General features: G+C 35.6%; 3 protein-coding genes across 6 annotated transcripts in view; 2 read left to right on the plus strand and 1 right to left on the minus strand.

Moving 5' to 3' along the window:
• Nucleotides 1–11: 11 nt before the first annotated feature.
• LOC142972201 (uncharacterized) lies at nt 12–3,186 on the minus strand. The gene has a single exon (XM_076113084.1). It carries the CDS (start codon nt 2,845–2,847, stop codon nt 55–57), a length of 2,793 nt encoding a protein of 930 aa, XP_075969199.1. The 5' UTR covers nt 2,848–3,186; the 3' UTR covers nt 12–54.
• A 440-nt stretch (nt 3,187–3,626) lies between these two features.
• On the plus strand, nt 3,627–7,357 carry Arfrp1 (ADP-ribosylation factor related protein 1). The gene is made up of 5 exons (XM_076113091.1): nt 3,627–3,827; nt 3,908–4,078; nt 4,736–4,817; nt 5,960–6,131; nt 7,095–7,357. The coding sequence occupies exons 1-5, from the start codon at nt 3,735–3,737 to the stop codon at nt 7,186–7,188; spliced, it is 612 nt and encodes a 203-aa protein (XP_075969206.1). The 5' UTR covers nt 3,627–3,734; the 3' UTR covers nt 7,189–7,357.
• Nucleotides 7,358–7,495: 138 nt separating this feature from the next.
• Nucleotides 7,496–16,946, plus strand: part of AP-1gamma (adaptor protein complex 1, gamma subunit) — a 36,938-nt gene continuing 27,487 nt past the window's right edge. Inside the window, exons 1-3 of one of the 4 annotated variants that reach the window (XM_076113086.1) lie at nt 7,496–7,632; nt 11,094–11,155; nt 13,001–13,157. In XM_076113086.1, the coding sequence (XP_075969201.1) occupies nt 7,574–7,632; nt 11,094–11,155; nt 13,001–13,157 (278 nt within the window). In that variant the 5' untranslated portion in view covers nt 7,496–7,573. Of the gene's footprint in view, nt 7,633–8,001; nt 8,508–11,093; nt 11,156–13,000; nt 13,158–16,946 lie in introns of those variants that run through there. The other 3 variants (XM_076113087.1, XM_076113088.1, XM_076113089.1) reach the window with 3 other exon arrangements.

Consider the following 16,946-nt stretch of genomic DNA (forward strand, 5'->3'; position numbering starts at 1 on the left):
AGGTAGATAAATATAATGAGTAAATTTTTACACTAGGCATTGAGTTAATCCCAACTAATTGTAGTCATAACTCTTCTTGATGCACAGATTCTTGACAAGGGAATCAGGTAACTGATCCAGGTCAACGATTTCCATAACTTTATTCAAATTTTGTTCAATATCAGGACTTATAGGGCCCACTTGTCTCGCAGTACGAAGCATAGTGCGAGCTTTATCCATGTTTCTTTGGTACATTGCCAGTATTGCTAACATAGCCCACCCATCAGACAACAAAGGTTCAATCTTCACAGCACCCGCACACCACCTCTCAGCAAGACCGTCCTCCCCCAATCTCGAATAAATCCTACCAATAAGCAACGCTGTATGCCCAGAAGAAGCCACTTTATGGGCGAGAGCAGCTCTCTGTAAAGCCACTATTGGGTTCGTTTTAAACCCAGACAAAGCCGCTTTGTACAACATTGAGGGACAAATTGGTGCGCCAGCTTTTTCAGTCTCGTCGAAAGCTTTCTCACATTCACCATCCCAGCCGCGAATGCAGGCCAGACAAGTCAAACGCATTTGAGACATCAATCCGGAAGGTCCGAATCTCTGTATACCTTGCTGAGTCACTTCCATGGCTACGTTCAACTGACGTCGTATAATCAATGATGCTGCTCTCAAATAATACACATCAGCTGTTATAGGACATTCTAAACTATTACTACCAATTGTAGCACAGTTATTCTCCACACACTGCAAAAGACACTCGCTAAACTTAAAGCACCGGAAGCAAAGGAAAAACGCAGCTGTAATCAAGAAGGGATTATCAGATAAGATAATATGTGGCATCCAAAATACTTCTTCTTCTCCACTCACATCACTCCACCGTTTTAAAATCTTCTGCCATTCTCTGGGCAGCGAGTAAAACTTTCTCATTTTTCTCAAAGCTATATGTGCTCCAAAAACATTTCCGTTAAAATGATAGAAAGCATGTAGAGCAGCCCACGCGATTGCATTAGCTGTACCATCAGAATAGTCGCCTTTCACGGCGATCCGAAAAGCAGCACTCGCTATTTCAGCACCTTCTGACCCCTTATCAAACTCTTGAGCGCCCAAAATCCATAACAGGTACCGGTTTCTTATGTGACGGTTCAGGGCTTCAAACAAATAGTTTCTTGCGTCTAAATCTTTACGTTCTTCTAAACAACGAATAGTTTTACAAATCAAAGATCTGGGATGGCTTCCAGCTACTTTCAAGTTCTGAGCAATATGTTTATCAGCGATCCTTTGATCTCCGGCGATTTTACTTCTAGCTGCTGCTATTCGATCCGGTAGGCGGGGTGGTGGTGGTTGAGGATCAAAAGACGCTGTAACAGCACGTCTACTTGCACCATGTTGTCCAGTTATCGTGTCCTGCCAATCAATATAAGAGCACTCACCTGCTGGAAAACTTTTAAGCAAGGCTCTGACTCGTACTAAGAGACGATTAGCAGCTGATCGTTTTATTCCTTGATTCATTGGAACATCACCTCTACAAGCTAAATTACACAATTCTTTATGAACTGCTAAAGCTCCACCTTCTTTTCTTATTCGCCTCACATCAACAATAGGATTTTCTGGCTCAGGCTCATCGTCGAAAGTCTCAACAGGGGCAGCAGGACCTTCAGGCACTGGAAATCCTATTGATTCGTATAACGACACTAATTTTGCTTTAGGAAATAAAGGCTCTCTTAAATCAAATCTAATCACAATGTAAGCCATATGTCCAAAGTCATCTAATATCTGATCGTTATCACGTGCGCTAGGTCCCTTGGCACTTGTAGGAGGTAGTTCTAGCAGGCCGCCTACGTTTGGCGGTAAATTAGCCTCATTATAAAATAACAGTTTAGAGTTGATTGTAATATCCATTTGACCTGGCTCTAGTAAGGAACGTGCGTCTACCCATGACATAAACCGTCCTCGCACGTCAACTTTGCCCACTCTTGGTACTCCTGCTACTTCGATTAGAAATGGTGACGATAATCTCTCGATCAGTTCTGCCGAGTCAACTAGAACTCGATTTATAGAATTCCAATAAAATGAACGACATTCTCCAGTAGTTTCCATATTTAAGTTATCCGGCACAAATCTATCGTCACCAGGAACGCTCAGAGCAGTATCAGCTACATGTCCGGCAGTGGCAACAGACGCCCAAACAAGTTTTTTAGCCTCTGGAGTACTTAGACTCTGACCAAAATCTACAGCCTTTGGTTTATGAATTCCATCCAATCCAACTGCCCCTAAATATACGGTACCGTCCCTGGCTACAGGCATACAATGTGCCGATATCATAGTAATTAATAAAGGGATATTAGTTATCTCAGATGATCCAGGAGCTACAGCACGTACCTCAACTTCACATCCCAAGAATTCTCCTGTTGTTATAGAAAGTAAGTGTACGGTTGTAGCTACTTCTTCCTCTCCTAATAAGAGTGGAGACAAATCCACGTTTCCACCAGCTCGGTTATCGGTGTTTAAAAAAGGATCTGGATCTTGTTTTGCAGGTTTAGCAGAAATAGCACGTAACAGAAGAATTAATGGATTAGACATGATAAACATTTGGATCCGGCTATCATTTAAGTTCAATGGCATGGCATCTGTACCAAGTTCCAAGCCATCTTGCCATTTGCCATCTAAAATTGTCAATCCACGAAAAATACACAGAAACATAAAATCTCCTTCACCAGGACTACCATGCAGCTGTAAATTAAGGCTCACGCAACGGGGGGCGACATAATTTTCGTCTGAATCCGTGAAACCGCTTGGCTGGGTGGATGAAAGTGTTTTTCCACTTGCCGAAGTGGTATCTTTTTTATCTTTAGGAGGCATTTCCAATTTCTATACCACCACTGAGTCCGATGTAAACAGTTATTAGATGCTCTGAATAGTAGTAAGCTTGGTGGTGTAGTAACGATACTTATGAATATGTGTTTTTATCAATATTTCAAGTTTTAACTGACTGATGTCTTTAAAAATGACACACCAGAGTAATTTTTAATATTAAAGCCAGTAGCAATCAATGCTTTTTTTTAAAGGGTTTTATGTGGTGATGATTTAACATAGTAGATCATCATCATCATCATCATCATCTCAGCCGGGAATCGTCCACTGCTGGACAAAGGCCTCCCCCATCGAGCGCCAATAGGACCGGTCCTGGGCCGCCCTCATCCATCGGACTCCGGCAACCCCTACCAGGTCGTCGGTCCATCTTGTGGGGATAAAAATAAAAGATAAAAATCTTAAATTCATTTAGTCATTTTGTCTAAATATATTATCCTTCCCAGGTCCTTGCCCAGTTATCATAAAAGGAAAATTTTTACCCCCCCAGGTTTCCGAACGAAGTAAGTAAAAAATTGTTGCTCTAGCCGAGTATTTTCCTTTTCGCGTTAGTGTTATAAGAAAGACTGAGAAAGAAATACAAAATGACATTAGTGACATCATATATTGTCGAGAAAAAACATTCCATGTTTCCTGGAACTCAATTTTTTAGCATTGTTTATGATTCATCTACCTTGGGCACAATCACTAAACTACACGCAAGAGAAGCTAAGAAATATCTGTTTTTGTGATGCTTGAAAACCCGTATCACTCAGATGTTTTTTGTTTTGTGACGATTACTGTATGACGTTTTTTTGGCTGATGTTGACATTTACTGAACACCAAGCTGGACGATGATAGTATTTTTTTAAATTAAAACCTTATTAAAATGTTATAAAATGTACACACTAGTTCACGGCTTTTATAAATATCTTGTCCAAAAAGACGAATATTGCGTATTAATATTAGGACTCGACAATGCTGGCAAAACGGTAAATATGTCGCAAGGTTTTGTGAGGATTTGTATAGAATTTGTTTAGCAAAATATTTACGTGTCTGTGTTATATTACAGACGTACTTGGAAGCTACTAAAACAAAATTTACGAAGAAGTATAAGGCTATGAACCCCAATAGAATAACTACTACTGTGGGTTTGAATATAGGCAAAATAGATGTGGACGGCGTGAGGCTTAATTTTTGGGATCTCGGCGGACAGCAAGAGCTACAATCTTTGTGGGACAAAGTAGGTATTTCAGTCTACCCCAAAACAACTATGTATGTAGTATATAAGTACTTTCTAAATGCAACTAGCATGAAAGTTGGAGTAACTGTAGGTACATAAACATGTAGATGTGGCAAACGATCGTATGTGGAGATTTTGCTAACAGTATGTTATTTCCATAAGTAAAAGTAGGAGGATCAGACATCTGTACATTATTATATTCCACAGTTATCTGATTATATTCCTTGGCTTGGGGCACAATCCAGTTCCTCATTTGGAGATGTTTAGAGTCTGTGAGGTGTATATATGATGCCTCTAATTTGCAATTCTCTTCCTAACAATATAATAAATTAATCTTCCGTACAACAAATTTTGCTCATCACTACGTAATTGGCTGATTGAAGAGTGCTTCTATTTTGTCGACAACTTCTTAAAAAAGTATGCCTCTCATTCATACCATTTTAAAACTGCATTGGTGTAATTATCTTCCTTTTTAAGTTTGTGTTTCACTGTGATGTGATTATGATTATGAAGAAATAATGGAAAAAAAACTATATTAGTTTGTTTATCTATAAATTATAGCTCTTGTGGCTTTACCAATGCAAGATTGGTTCTTGCAATTGATCAGTTAGACATTATTCTTAAATTTATTGTAATGTGTTGTTTGTTATGTTTCAGTACTATGCAGAATGTCATGCAGTGATATACATAGTAGACTCGTCTGATAGAGAAAGAGTTTCAGAATCAAAGGAAACCTTTGGTTAGTATTAAAAAATATTTAACTTTATAATATTGGTATAGATTACCCAAACTGTTTTATTTTTTTGACTATAGATATATAGTCCGGCAACTTGTAGAGAGTTATAGAATGCTTGATTTATCTACATTATAATGAATCAAACAAGCCATCAACATGTGATGACACTTGGATGTTCTAAAAAAAATAAATTATACATTCTTCTGTGAAAACTCAAGGCTCTTTACTAAGTTGTTGGATTTTATTTGTAAACAGTCTCAGAAAAAACTTTCACACAATACTAAGTCTGAGTTGAACCTCAAGTACTGATTTTCAAAAACAAACTATAAAAGCTTTAACATTGCTTTCTACTCTATTTTATCTAATTATCTGATTCAATATCCATTAAAGTTATAATAGCATGTTGTTGATTTCATATGTGGACTTAAAAAACATTATGAAAATAAAGATGAGGGCATTATTCTTTTAATATACTTCTGTTGTTAACTTTGGGTTCTTAATAAATGTCTAATATTAGTTAAATATAAATATAGCCTTCATAGAATTTATTTTGAACAATGTTTGTACAGGATTCTTGCAGATAAGATAAGTTATTTTACTTGTAGATGACAAATATGTTGCATGTTCCGTAAATCAAATAAATCATGGACTTTGTCATTCACATTTTTATTGCATCAGAAATTTAACAAAGCATGTAAGCTACAAATTATAAAAATATACATAAAAGACAAAAATTGTACCTTTATTAATTTCAAATTCAAATTTATCTATTTTGGCATCATGCAATCATTTGATCCATATGAGTCACCTAGGATCCCCCACAATGTCTACTACGGTTGCATTGGCTACTACCTTAACCACCAATGACTGAGCCATAATTGTTACATGATTGCGCAACATGACACCATATACCTCAATCATTAAATACATACACAATATCACAACTGTTTCCCATGGGGCAAGCAGAGATCAAAGGATGCTGCTTGCTATCTATCCCTACAAACATCTTTTCCCTCATTCACACACATCTCGTCGTACAGAACCGCCTATTTTGAATACCATGCCCTGACCTTTTTGAAGGACATGAACGATCGTATCTGTGTATACCTTTCTATTTATAACATTTATTAATTTTCCTGTTTCAGATAGAATGATAGCTTCGGAACATCTGTCCGGGGTCCCGCTGTTGGTGCTAGCGAATAAACAAGACATTCCAGACTGTATGGGCGTGCATACTGTCAAGCCTATATTTAATCAGAACGCACACCTCATTGGTGCAAGAGATATTATGCTCATGGCTATATCTGCTCTTACAGGGTGAATTTACAATTATTTACTAGAGTAATGCATAGTAGGTACTATTCTACTTTTGATTCCCTGTAATCATTGGGCTTTCGAACTTTTATAAAACATATTATTAAGAACATTTACTCAAGTTTATTTCCTTAGTTTTCTATTATTGTGATACAATTTTGTGATTGTAGTCCTTAATACAGTTAAGTCTAGTTTAGAGGAGGGCGGATTTGCACACTTCTTCAGAACGTGTGTCATAGATTTCAGTACTTCAATACGCGTGACAGATCTCATATCAGAGAAGTCTTATAGAAAGCCCAAAGTAGATACCATAGCGCGTTGTGCCTCGTATTCGAAAAGACGGAGCATATGCGCTTACTTTTTGTATATTGGCTTATATAGTATTAATTCGCCTCAGTAGTAGATCATGTTATTTATTTGTTATTACCTGATTGCAGTAAATCAATGAAACAATAGCTCTGTACATATGTCTAACAAGTTACAAATGCTGTAGTTTACTATTCCTTGCAATGTAATTTTAAAAGCTTGTTATTATTGTGAAAAATACAGGTAATATTTATTAATTCAGAAATTCTGTTATGAGACCCTGTATAGAAAGTTCTCACTTCTTAATAAATTACAATTAAACTGGTCTTCAATTTTCAGCCCGCGTAAATAATGACGACGGCATTATTGATATGCTAATAGTCACCCAGTTAATGCATGAATGTCATTTACTTCAATAATATTGTATATTTTACAGACATTCTACATCATGAGCTGTATACACACTCTCTACTACTTTATCTAACTTTTAACGTTTATTACGCAATAAGCATTTATTTTAAGTATAATTAGCCTAAATACATACCACAAATTAATTAATGAGCCCATAATTATTACTTGCAATGTGTAGGTAATTATATCGCAATGGCTTTCGAAACAGGAAAATTGGTTTATTGAAATGTTTCTATTTTTGTTTGTCAGGGACGGAGTGGATGAAGGCATCAGATGGCTAGTTGACTGTATAAAGAGAAACAGTGTCGACCGACCGCCGCGCAACCACGACGACAACTTATAAAGCCGCCACCTACACCCGGTGCATGTATAATATGTCTTACGTCCGACCGAACGACACCACTGATACAATGAATAATAATTAGTTTTCCTATTAAGATAATGATGTGACTCGTAAGACCCATTGTTTTGTACATACAGTATTGACATTTAAGAATAAAACATTACTAGAACTGGTGCTGTATTGCTATCCTTTTTCAGTGATAAATTGTACCTTTGATAAGAGATACGTTGTGACTGGATATTTGAGGAGTACCTGCACCTGATAAAACACTTCTGATAACAGTACAGTTTACACCGCCGTGAAATATTGTGGCATCGTTTGTGAAATGTTTTTATTAAAAAAGTTTTAGCACAAGTTGATAAGTGTTGTTTTAAAAATTTGAATTATGGCATATCCTATGTATGAAGTTGATTGGAGTGTATTACCCCCAGAACAAAACAGAAGGTAGGTAAAATGTAATGATTAATTTGCTGATAATGCTGGTTTACGTAGATCATGATAAAGTCTATAAATTTCAAAGTAAATAAGAACTCGACTGTGTAAACATGTCTATCATACATGAAACGTATGAAAATTAGAGCGGAAATAGTTTTCCGTTTTCCAAAAAGTTTTCCACGTAGCATTCGTTCAGGATCTTAAAGTTGTCATAATTCGCTAATAAACAAAAAATCAAACGCATAGCTTTTATATTATTTTATAAGTAACATACATTATTGTAAATTGGTATAACATATTAAAACATTTTTTTTTTGAAGATCAAAAAGACAATTGTTTCAAAGGTAATAAAGAAAGTGATTTGATCAAAAATTAAGCAAACGTCATGTGCGAGTCACGGCGGCCATGTTGAATTTCTTGCAACGCACCACGGAAATGTCAGCTGGCAATTGTATTATTTCTTTGTAATTACTAAAATAAAACGTTATATTCTGACAAGAGATTTTTTCTGTGATAATAAGTGAACATAAAAATGAACAAATATCGTATATGAGTTGTAATTAGAAGTGAAAATATGACAGAAGTTAGTCAAAGGTGGCGTGCGATTTCTCTTGCATTTCTATGGTTTATGACGAAATAAAATGATTGTAGACCCTGTTAAATACGTGTAAATTCTTCTTTAGTTCCTTACGTTATGATTTTAAGAGTACTCAAGTGATAATTTTTGTATTTGAGTGAATTTTCCTTTGACTGGTTTTTGACCTCCCGTTCTTTGCACCTGGCCCCGTGAAGAACGATTACCTGTGTTCGTGTGCTGCCGAAACTATCTATAGTTGCTTGTAAAGGAATAAGTAAACGGACAAGATGAACGGCTCCGAATCCGGGTAAATTGAGTGTTATTTTTTATCATAATAGGTTATAGTATGAATTATCATATCACAGTAAGTTTCAGGATAAATGTCACAATACATATTGTGATTAATTCTATACTACGTGGCTGCTGTAAATAAAATAACATTGATTGACAGATTTATACTTCTAAGTTATCATTGTGGTTGTTTTATAACTGGGTGAAGCTTAATGATTATGATATCATTGTTTATATTGATGATAGTGCAAAGTCAATTCTGTTATTTTTTCAAGGTAGTTTTACACCTGCAGCTGATAAAACAAATTTATTTGCTATTTTGTATGCATTTGCATAGATTAACATAATAAATTTTGATTTACAATAAATGCCAATTAAGTTTGTAGGCATTAGTATCCCACACATATAGATCAGATACAATAACAAATCAGTACTAATACATGTTATTTAGTAGCCTTTGCTTATATAGGCCAGTTTTCCTCCTTCAGTTGAGATAACAACATATAGTATACTTATCTCAGTGTCCAATGTTAAGGTTTTACAATAGTTCACACCTCCATATTTTTATGATACAAGGATAATATTGTCTTTGAGTCATATTTACTTATAATTAACTGACAGTTAATACACACACTTTAATAATAGCTTAATAAATATTTATTGGTTTGTATAAATACAATGTTGCACACATTTCCATTCCTATATATCTGTGGACTAAACTTTGTAGGAAATAAGTTCTAAAGATAAAAAATAACGACAAGGTGGGACAATAAATTAGGTGTCAATTTATCCACCAAATTCAGGATGGGCACACCTGAACCTTCGGTTATAAGTTTATAACAGGCATGAAGTTATAAATAAAATAAATTATATTGAAGAAGATACAGAGTGAAGTTCACCAACCGTTACATAATTGAGCATTGTTAACATAAACAAGCCTTGATTTTGCATTCATAGGCAAAGGACACTGAACACAATGCCAACCGTCCATTATTCTGTTCTATTTACAAAGCTTGCTTTTTATGGAAAGCATAGAGTAAACTTGTTGACCTAAACATTGACCTTTTTTTAAAAACTAGTGTATAACCATAGATGTTTTAGTACATAAGGAAAATGTACCAACTTAATTCTGTAATATTTATTTAGTCAATAATTGATTTTAATGTTCAAAGTGATATACAGGATGTTAGTTTTTATCAGTTACCTCAAGGACTTGATATTAAATATACATGCGATATCCTCTGAATGTACTAGTTCAATCTAGTTTTATCTCTAGTACTAAGGCCGCCCGCGACTTCGTCCGCGCGGAAATCCTTACCGTGTTAATCCCGATCCCTCTGGAACTCTGGGATAAAAAGTACCCTATGTGTTATTCTGGGTCTCCAGCTACCTACATACCAAATTTCATTGTAATCGATTCAGTAGTATTTGCATGAAAGAGTAACAAACATCTATACATGCTCACAAACATTTATAATGTTAGTAGGATATACAATATACAAGGTGTCCTTTTAATACAACCTTATAAAGTTTCTAAGTCCTGCCACTGTCATTGACCTGTCACATAATTAATTTTGTGTTCTACATGACCTTAACGATGTTCTATGTACAAAAGCAATAATATACTAGGCTTTTTGTTTGAATGTCAAAATAATCAATATACAAGCGAGTTCTTAAGTAATGTTTCAGCTGTTACACAGAGTTGTTGAGCAACCTACATTAAACTTTCATAACAGTTTCAGTTTTGAAATGTACAACAATATTAGTCATCGACTGAGTTAGATAATAGATATTCTCTTCAGCACTTTATTTGCACTAAACCATATACCTCCCTAAGATGAATAAAAATTTTAAATTTTTATGATAAAGTCATGAAATAAAAACTCACAGAAAATGTAAATAATTTAAGGCATATTTTCGATTTTTTAAATACTAGTCAACAATCAGTTCATAAGAAAAACCTTTTTTAATAAATAAAACTTGAAATAGTTATTAATTGTCTCTAGTTCTAAGAATCTGTGCCTTTATTCCCATGCAGTCATACAGTCCGATATCAACTGGTAATTGATCATAATTGAACTCTGATGCCTTATAGAGATATCAGATACCAATTTATGAGAACAGTGAATCACTATCAATTTAGTACAAAGCAAGTAGGTTGAATGAGAGTTTTTATTCATGGCTATTAAACTGGGAAAATCCTACATAAAATTGGCAACACCACATACTATAAAAACTATAAAATGCTACGAGGAAAATACAATGGATAAGGTGATAAAGATATTATAAAAATGGATCATGACTTATGATTGATACATTATCATTTGACATTGACCCATAAATTGAGGTACTATTCCCCTTTTTTTTGTACAGTACATACATACTTAATATCACGACGATTTCCCATAGACGTAGGCAGAGGCAAAACAACGCCACTTGGTATTATCCTTACGAACTTCGCTTCCCTTATTCACATCCATACAATTTATCATAGACATCTTGTCATACAGGACCGCCAGTTGCAAGTTCTATGCATACATACGTAATTTTATAAAGATTATGTTGTATATTTTTTCTTTATTAAGTGTTTTCTTTTTTTTAGGTTCAACCCGGCATTTAACATTGCCACCATAAAGCAAGTGGTAAATGAGGCCATAGAGAGAGGTAAGCATGAATTTATCGCTAGAAAGTACTTAGCCAGGTAAAATTAAATATTGTTCAATATTTTCTTCTTTCTAGTCGAAAGCCTAAAGGGAATCGTAGCTTTACTACGATCGACTACTAAGCTTATCAAACATCAAGTAGTGTAGAATGCTATTATCACAACTTCTGGCTTATCAAAGATTTTCACACATCATTCAAGGATTTATTCACATCAATACTAGCTAGTAGTGATGTTATTATAAATATACACAAATAGTTTTACCATTAAAATGAATTGTTAAACGCGCGTCCATAATATGCGTATAGCGCAAATAATTTTAACTGTCTAGGAACGCGTGCGCACCGTCTAGCGTCATAGACACGCCCCGATTTGGTATTAAAACCAAATCGAGGAAATTATCACTGAATACGTCATAATATTATGTTCAAACACCATTTTATAAGTAGGTGTTTCTTATTCTTATTTACTGGAAACTACACAAATTTTAATCGAATGTATCTCTTTAGTAATCAGTTTTTTGTCATTTCCTCAATTATGTATCAATCTTTGATTAGCCAGATTATCTTGATCAATCACAATCTGCTGTACTAACATTACTAATTTTAATTATTAGATTCTATTACTAACGTAACGACGATTGGTGAAAATACTGGCCAAATATTTGAAAATATTGAGCTTTGTGAAAATGTACGAGGTTCAAAGGTTTTATTTCTGCAAATCATTCAAGTAGACATTGAGTCTACTTGATAACTAGCTAATTACAGAAAATACTGTTTGTAGATATTTACGAGTCTATTTTGCTGTTTAAATATTCTTTACATTTGTGTAGAAGCGTTATTGACCTGTATACAAGACTTCACAGATTTAATCTCCTTAAGTAATACGTAGAACGATGAAAGCTGGACTGAAATCCGGCCTTATTGCTACAATTTCGCTTCGGAGCGACGAAGCACTTCTAATTGAACTTACAGTTTCGAATAACTACTTTAGCGACTAAATTATGCTGAACATTTCGTCTTGTATAAATTAAAACAACGAGAGATTCTTTGAACGTAATTTAGGACATTCCAAAACAGAATAATGTTATCAAAAGACAGAAAAAAATGCTAATTTAAAAAGGTATAAAACACTTTTCCTGTTTTGCGGTACTTGTACTGAGGTCGCGTTAGAAAGATATTTCGTATTTTTTGCTCCATTGTAAAATCTAGCACAAAAGCAATGATTTAATACTTAAAGTACTTTTTTTATATTTGGCCAGTAATTCCGCCATTCACGTCGTCTATACTGTTTGAAGTAACCTGAGTGAAAGTAGGATTATTTGTCTTAACAACTTGACGGAAAGAACGAAACTCAACTCACATACGATCGATACAGTGTATGACAAATAATGGTACAGTCTTAGGCTGTCTTTGAAAATGAATGATGAAAATGAGTACATAATCATAGGCACTCGACACTCCTACACCAGGCACAAACTAGCACTTTAGCTTGACCTTAGTGATTAGATTGTTCACCTACTTGTCATTCAAAATCTAGATAGCAGTACAGTTTTACACGAAGTTTGAATATAAGCACTAGACTCCCCCAGTGTTAAGAAATTATTATCATTGTAATTGGCGATTGAAAAACAGTGGCCGTGAGTTTCCAGCCCATTCTCAGAAAGGTTTCTTTGAACTGGTGATAGATTTATTTACTGTACTGCCTATCATAAATGTCACGTCGATCACGTCATGTCGAAATGTTTGTTCACCAGGTTTCTTCAAACAGTCACCTAGCTTAAGTTAACGCACTCTAAACAAATGCACTGATCAATGCTTTCTATGTGTGTGTGTCGTCCGTAACAGTCGCGCCGGTTTCAGTGCGGATGCCGACGCCGACCCGCCTCAGGGACCTGATCAGACAGATCAGGGCTGCAAGGACCGCAGCGGAAGAGAGAAGCGTTGTGAACAAGGAGTGTGCCTATATACGGTCTACCTTTAGAGAAGAGGACAGTGTTTGGAGGTGAGTAGTTGATAGAAAGATAATACAGTTGAATTCTTTCTACTACTGCCAGAGCAATGTAGTCGCCTGGCCACACAATTTGTCATGTAATCAGTCAACTTGGGTATGTCGGCTTATACTGTAGGTAGTGGTACTCATATAGAATCTTTAGGACGTCGAAAATGTTGACTAGTTATTGTCTTTGCGTTGTAGTATCAATTTTTGATAAAGTATTGTTCTTTTTCGGCTTTAGTCGCGAATTTTGTCCTGTTTTCAGGATAGTAAAATATCCAGTAAAATCCGTTCAAAACTTACTTAACCAATAAGTCAGTGAGGTTTGGGCTATCATTCTTATGAAGGACGGATTATTTTTCTGTATGGCTTCTTCAGCGATTACAAACATCTTTGTTCATTGACGATGTCTTTTACGTAATAAAAGTAACTTGATTCCCATCTCTCAACTTTTGCAGCATTAAAGAAAGGTGTGTTTAAGCCCTGACCATTATCTAAGAGTCCCGTCGTTATAACAGTTAATTAGACGATGAGTCATTATTTCTTCATTGTTATTTAGTATTACCAAGAATTTGGCGAGTGGCGTCCATTTTGCTGTCGGCCAGAATTATATTTATGTTCGCCGTACCTTATTTAGATTGCGGTGGACCGATAACAAAACCTGATGACCTGTATTTGGCCAGGCTATTTTCTCATTTCGAAATTTGATAAATATTCTGACTTATTCCCCTCAAACAAGTCACATTAAGTAGAGTCCTTATTGTTATTATTTAACTTAATCGTGATAGTAAATATTACTGTTAGTTTGATCATAGTGAAAACGCAGTAGGATGACTACTCACCTACTTTTATACTAAACATACACACGTATTTTTTCGTATATCAGGCTATGTAAGCGCGTAATCGTTTATCATTTACAAATACAAGCAATGATTCATAAATCACAAATGCTCCACACCTATCGGGTGTCATTCGCCAAATCGTACCGTGTGAACTTATTAAATATTTGCATAAATTTTAATGTCATTCGAAGATTCGCATTGATTTCACAGATAGCTGACGTAACAGCCATGTTTTACACGATGATATTTATCAGATAAGACAACTGGAATCACGTCCGAAGGTCGTTCGGAAACCACAACAAAACCGCAACTTACAGAGTTACAGGACTGCGGTCTAAACTATTTGATGACCATAGAGTTGTTAGCTGAAAGAAATAAGTAGGTTACGTGAGCTTGGAATTGTTTCTGTGAAATTGTTTGCAGCCAGTGGTAATGCCTACTGGGTATAAAAACGGGTTGAAACAACTAATTTAAAAATAAATCGCGTGGGAAACGTATCCTCCAGGCTACTTAGTTCAGGGCAACTAAATGTAACCAGCTATTTTAGTATTTAGGTATAAATCGATCAGGTAATCACATAAAAGTTGAAATGACGTCACGTTCACTATTCTACCCTCATCCAGCCGTTTAGGGGTCGTCCCTAAAGTCAATTTATCACGATGACCTAGTGATATTTCACACATTTTCACGCTTCGTTACTCGTAGACAAAACGTTCGATTCTTTAGTAATGGTGGTCTCTCAATAAGGCCGGATCCGTCGTGCTATATTCCGCCGGAAACCAACGCCCTGAGTCAGTCGTGCTACTGTTGTGAATTAATATTAGCGTGATGGTATAAGCTTTCTTTACCGTATAGAACGAACTTCATTTTAAAAACTTTAATATGCTTTCAAACATATTTCTCGAGGCCATAATTACGCTGGTTTTCTGGAGTTTAAATTAGCAGTATGCCTGTTACAAAGGCTGTCTAATGCAGCATAGTATGAAGTTGTTTACGCCACCGTTTCTCACTTTTGACTGGGTCAAAGGAGGTGATTATTTGGGTCATTTAACGTCTGAAGTCACTGGCGTGGGGGTAAGTTATTCATTCGATCCTTTGTGGTTTACTGAAAGCGAATTCAGAAGATAAGTCACTATTTCAAACTGTAGCGGGGAAATGATTGAAACTCGGCTTGGAGATACAGTTTTTGTAGATCGATGTTTCGGCTCAATTCTGAGGCTTTTAACATAAATCCTAAATGATTTTCAACCCTGTACACAGTTTTCCATTTCTTCCACGATGTAAGTTAATAAAATCAAAATCGTTTCGACTTCCACATCAATTTGTCTGTTACCAGTGATTCATAGTACCTACTGGGTCTACAATCAGGTCGCCTTTTATTGAGTGTTACTTTAAGTCCATAACTGTCATTATGCGCAGTATATTTTTAGCATTATTATTAAATTAGCTGCGACCTCGGACGACCGACTTCGTTCTCATTAATATACATATTTAATAGCCTATGTCCATCTGGAGACATTTTCTGTCAGTTCAATGCGGTACGGGCTTAATACATTTCTCTGCTGTCAGTCTCGTCGTAATAAAGTATCTTTTTAAGCTCCGAAAAGTATAAAAGACTCCCAAAAGGCATCGAAATTCCAGTTTTTCCAAAAGAATTTTATATATTAGCAAGTTTTCGAAGATGTTTTCCTTAAAAGCATGTCCTTTATAATAAATTCACCATTATTCGGCGATATTGCCTTCGCAGAGTCGTTTCGGGTTCTCAGCTGGCTAAGTTTACGTTAACGACATTTTAGTGGCCTATAAATTATGCTGCATCTTCTGCCCTTTTACTTTAATCGTTGGAGGTTTAGAGAGAGAAAAAGAAATACCTATTTATGTGTCTGCTAGCAAAGTTCCCACAACATCTATTCAGGAAGCTGCCTCTCTGATAAAATTCTTAAGAAGTTTGCGACGTTCGAGTATATAAATTGAATGCTTCCGTTCTAGAAATGTCTAACGATTGACTTCAAATATCCTTTCAATAGTTGGTACTGTTATATATCGTACAATGTACATACGCAAATGAACAGTAAAGAATATAACTGCGCAAACACTTTGTTTAATAATCTCGTCAGGTCTCGAGTTCACGTTGTCAATAATGCATTATGTCAGATCATATATTATACAGTGTTATATAATAATTGATCTCTGTAAGTACTTAAGTTACCGGTTTGCCGACGACGGTACTCTTTTTTACGTAATGAGGAGTTTAAATCTTAAAGGTAGTTGTTTCGCAATGTTCGTTTAAATGATGTTCTCGTATTTTCATTATAAAATGTTGTTACTTTCATCCCACGCTTCCACTGATCCTTGTCTAGGGAGAAGGAAAGTGACTCATAAAATACTAAGAGTTACTTCCAACAAGTGCTATAAATAAACTGGGAACCCACAATCAATTTAGAAATACATTAATCCTTTAGTGAGCGACAATGAAGAGTTACGAGATAAGTATACTTCGAAATGCCTGCTACAAGATTCTTATAGGTTTACTTAGCACTCTTGGCTGTGAATGAGTTAAGAGTGAGGGTCCCAGATATGATCCTTGCGAGCTTCCAAACCTCCTTAAGCTCGTTGTGATGAAAAGTTGAGTACACAACCTTCACTATCAAACATTTATTTACAACGGGCTCGCCGAATCCCTTGTGTACATAATCGGATACAGCCGAACTTATCCGATCCGCTTCGGCGTTTTCTTTCATCTCTGATTTCAACGGAAATTAAGTTTCGTGTTTTCTTCGGATACAGAATTGTAATTGTGCTGTTTTCACCAAAGTTAATTTACCATCAAGTTTGTAACTATAGTCTGCTTTGTAGAAGGTCAGGGCTTTTTATAGGCTTCTTTTAACGTGAATTGAGTTATGTTGTTCGTCACTGATAAGATGATAAACAATCACTGTGATTATTCTTTCAGTTT

Source organism: Anticarsia gemmatalis, chromosome 4 (genome assembly GCF_050436995.1).
Source record: "Anticarsia gemmatalis isolate Benzon Research Colony breed Stoneville strain chromosome 4, ilAntGemm2 primary, whole genome shotgun sequence".
Classification (NCBI taxonomy): domain Eukaryota; kingdom Metazoa; phylum Arthropoda; class Insecta; order Lepidoptera; family Erebidae; genus Anticarsia; species Anticarsia gemmatalis.

Coding starts and splice junctions, on each gene's coding strand:
- LOC142972201 (XM_076113084.1), bottom strand. CDS start 2,847: ATGCCTCCTAAAGATAAAAAAGATACCACTTCGGCAAGTGGAAAAACA.
- Arfrp1 (XM_076113091.1), top strand. CDS start 3,735: ATGTACACACTAGTTCACGGCTTTTATAAATATCTTGTCCAAAAAGAC. Junction 4,079..4,735: donor TACAATCTTTGTGGGACAAA/GTAGGTATTTCA, acceptor GTTATGTTTCAG/TACTATGCAGAATGTCATGC. Junction 4,818..5,959: donor AGAATCAAAGGAAACCTTTG/GTTAGTATTAAA, acceptor TTCCTGTTTCAG/ATAGAATGATAGCTTCGGAA.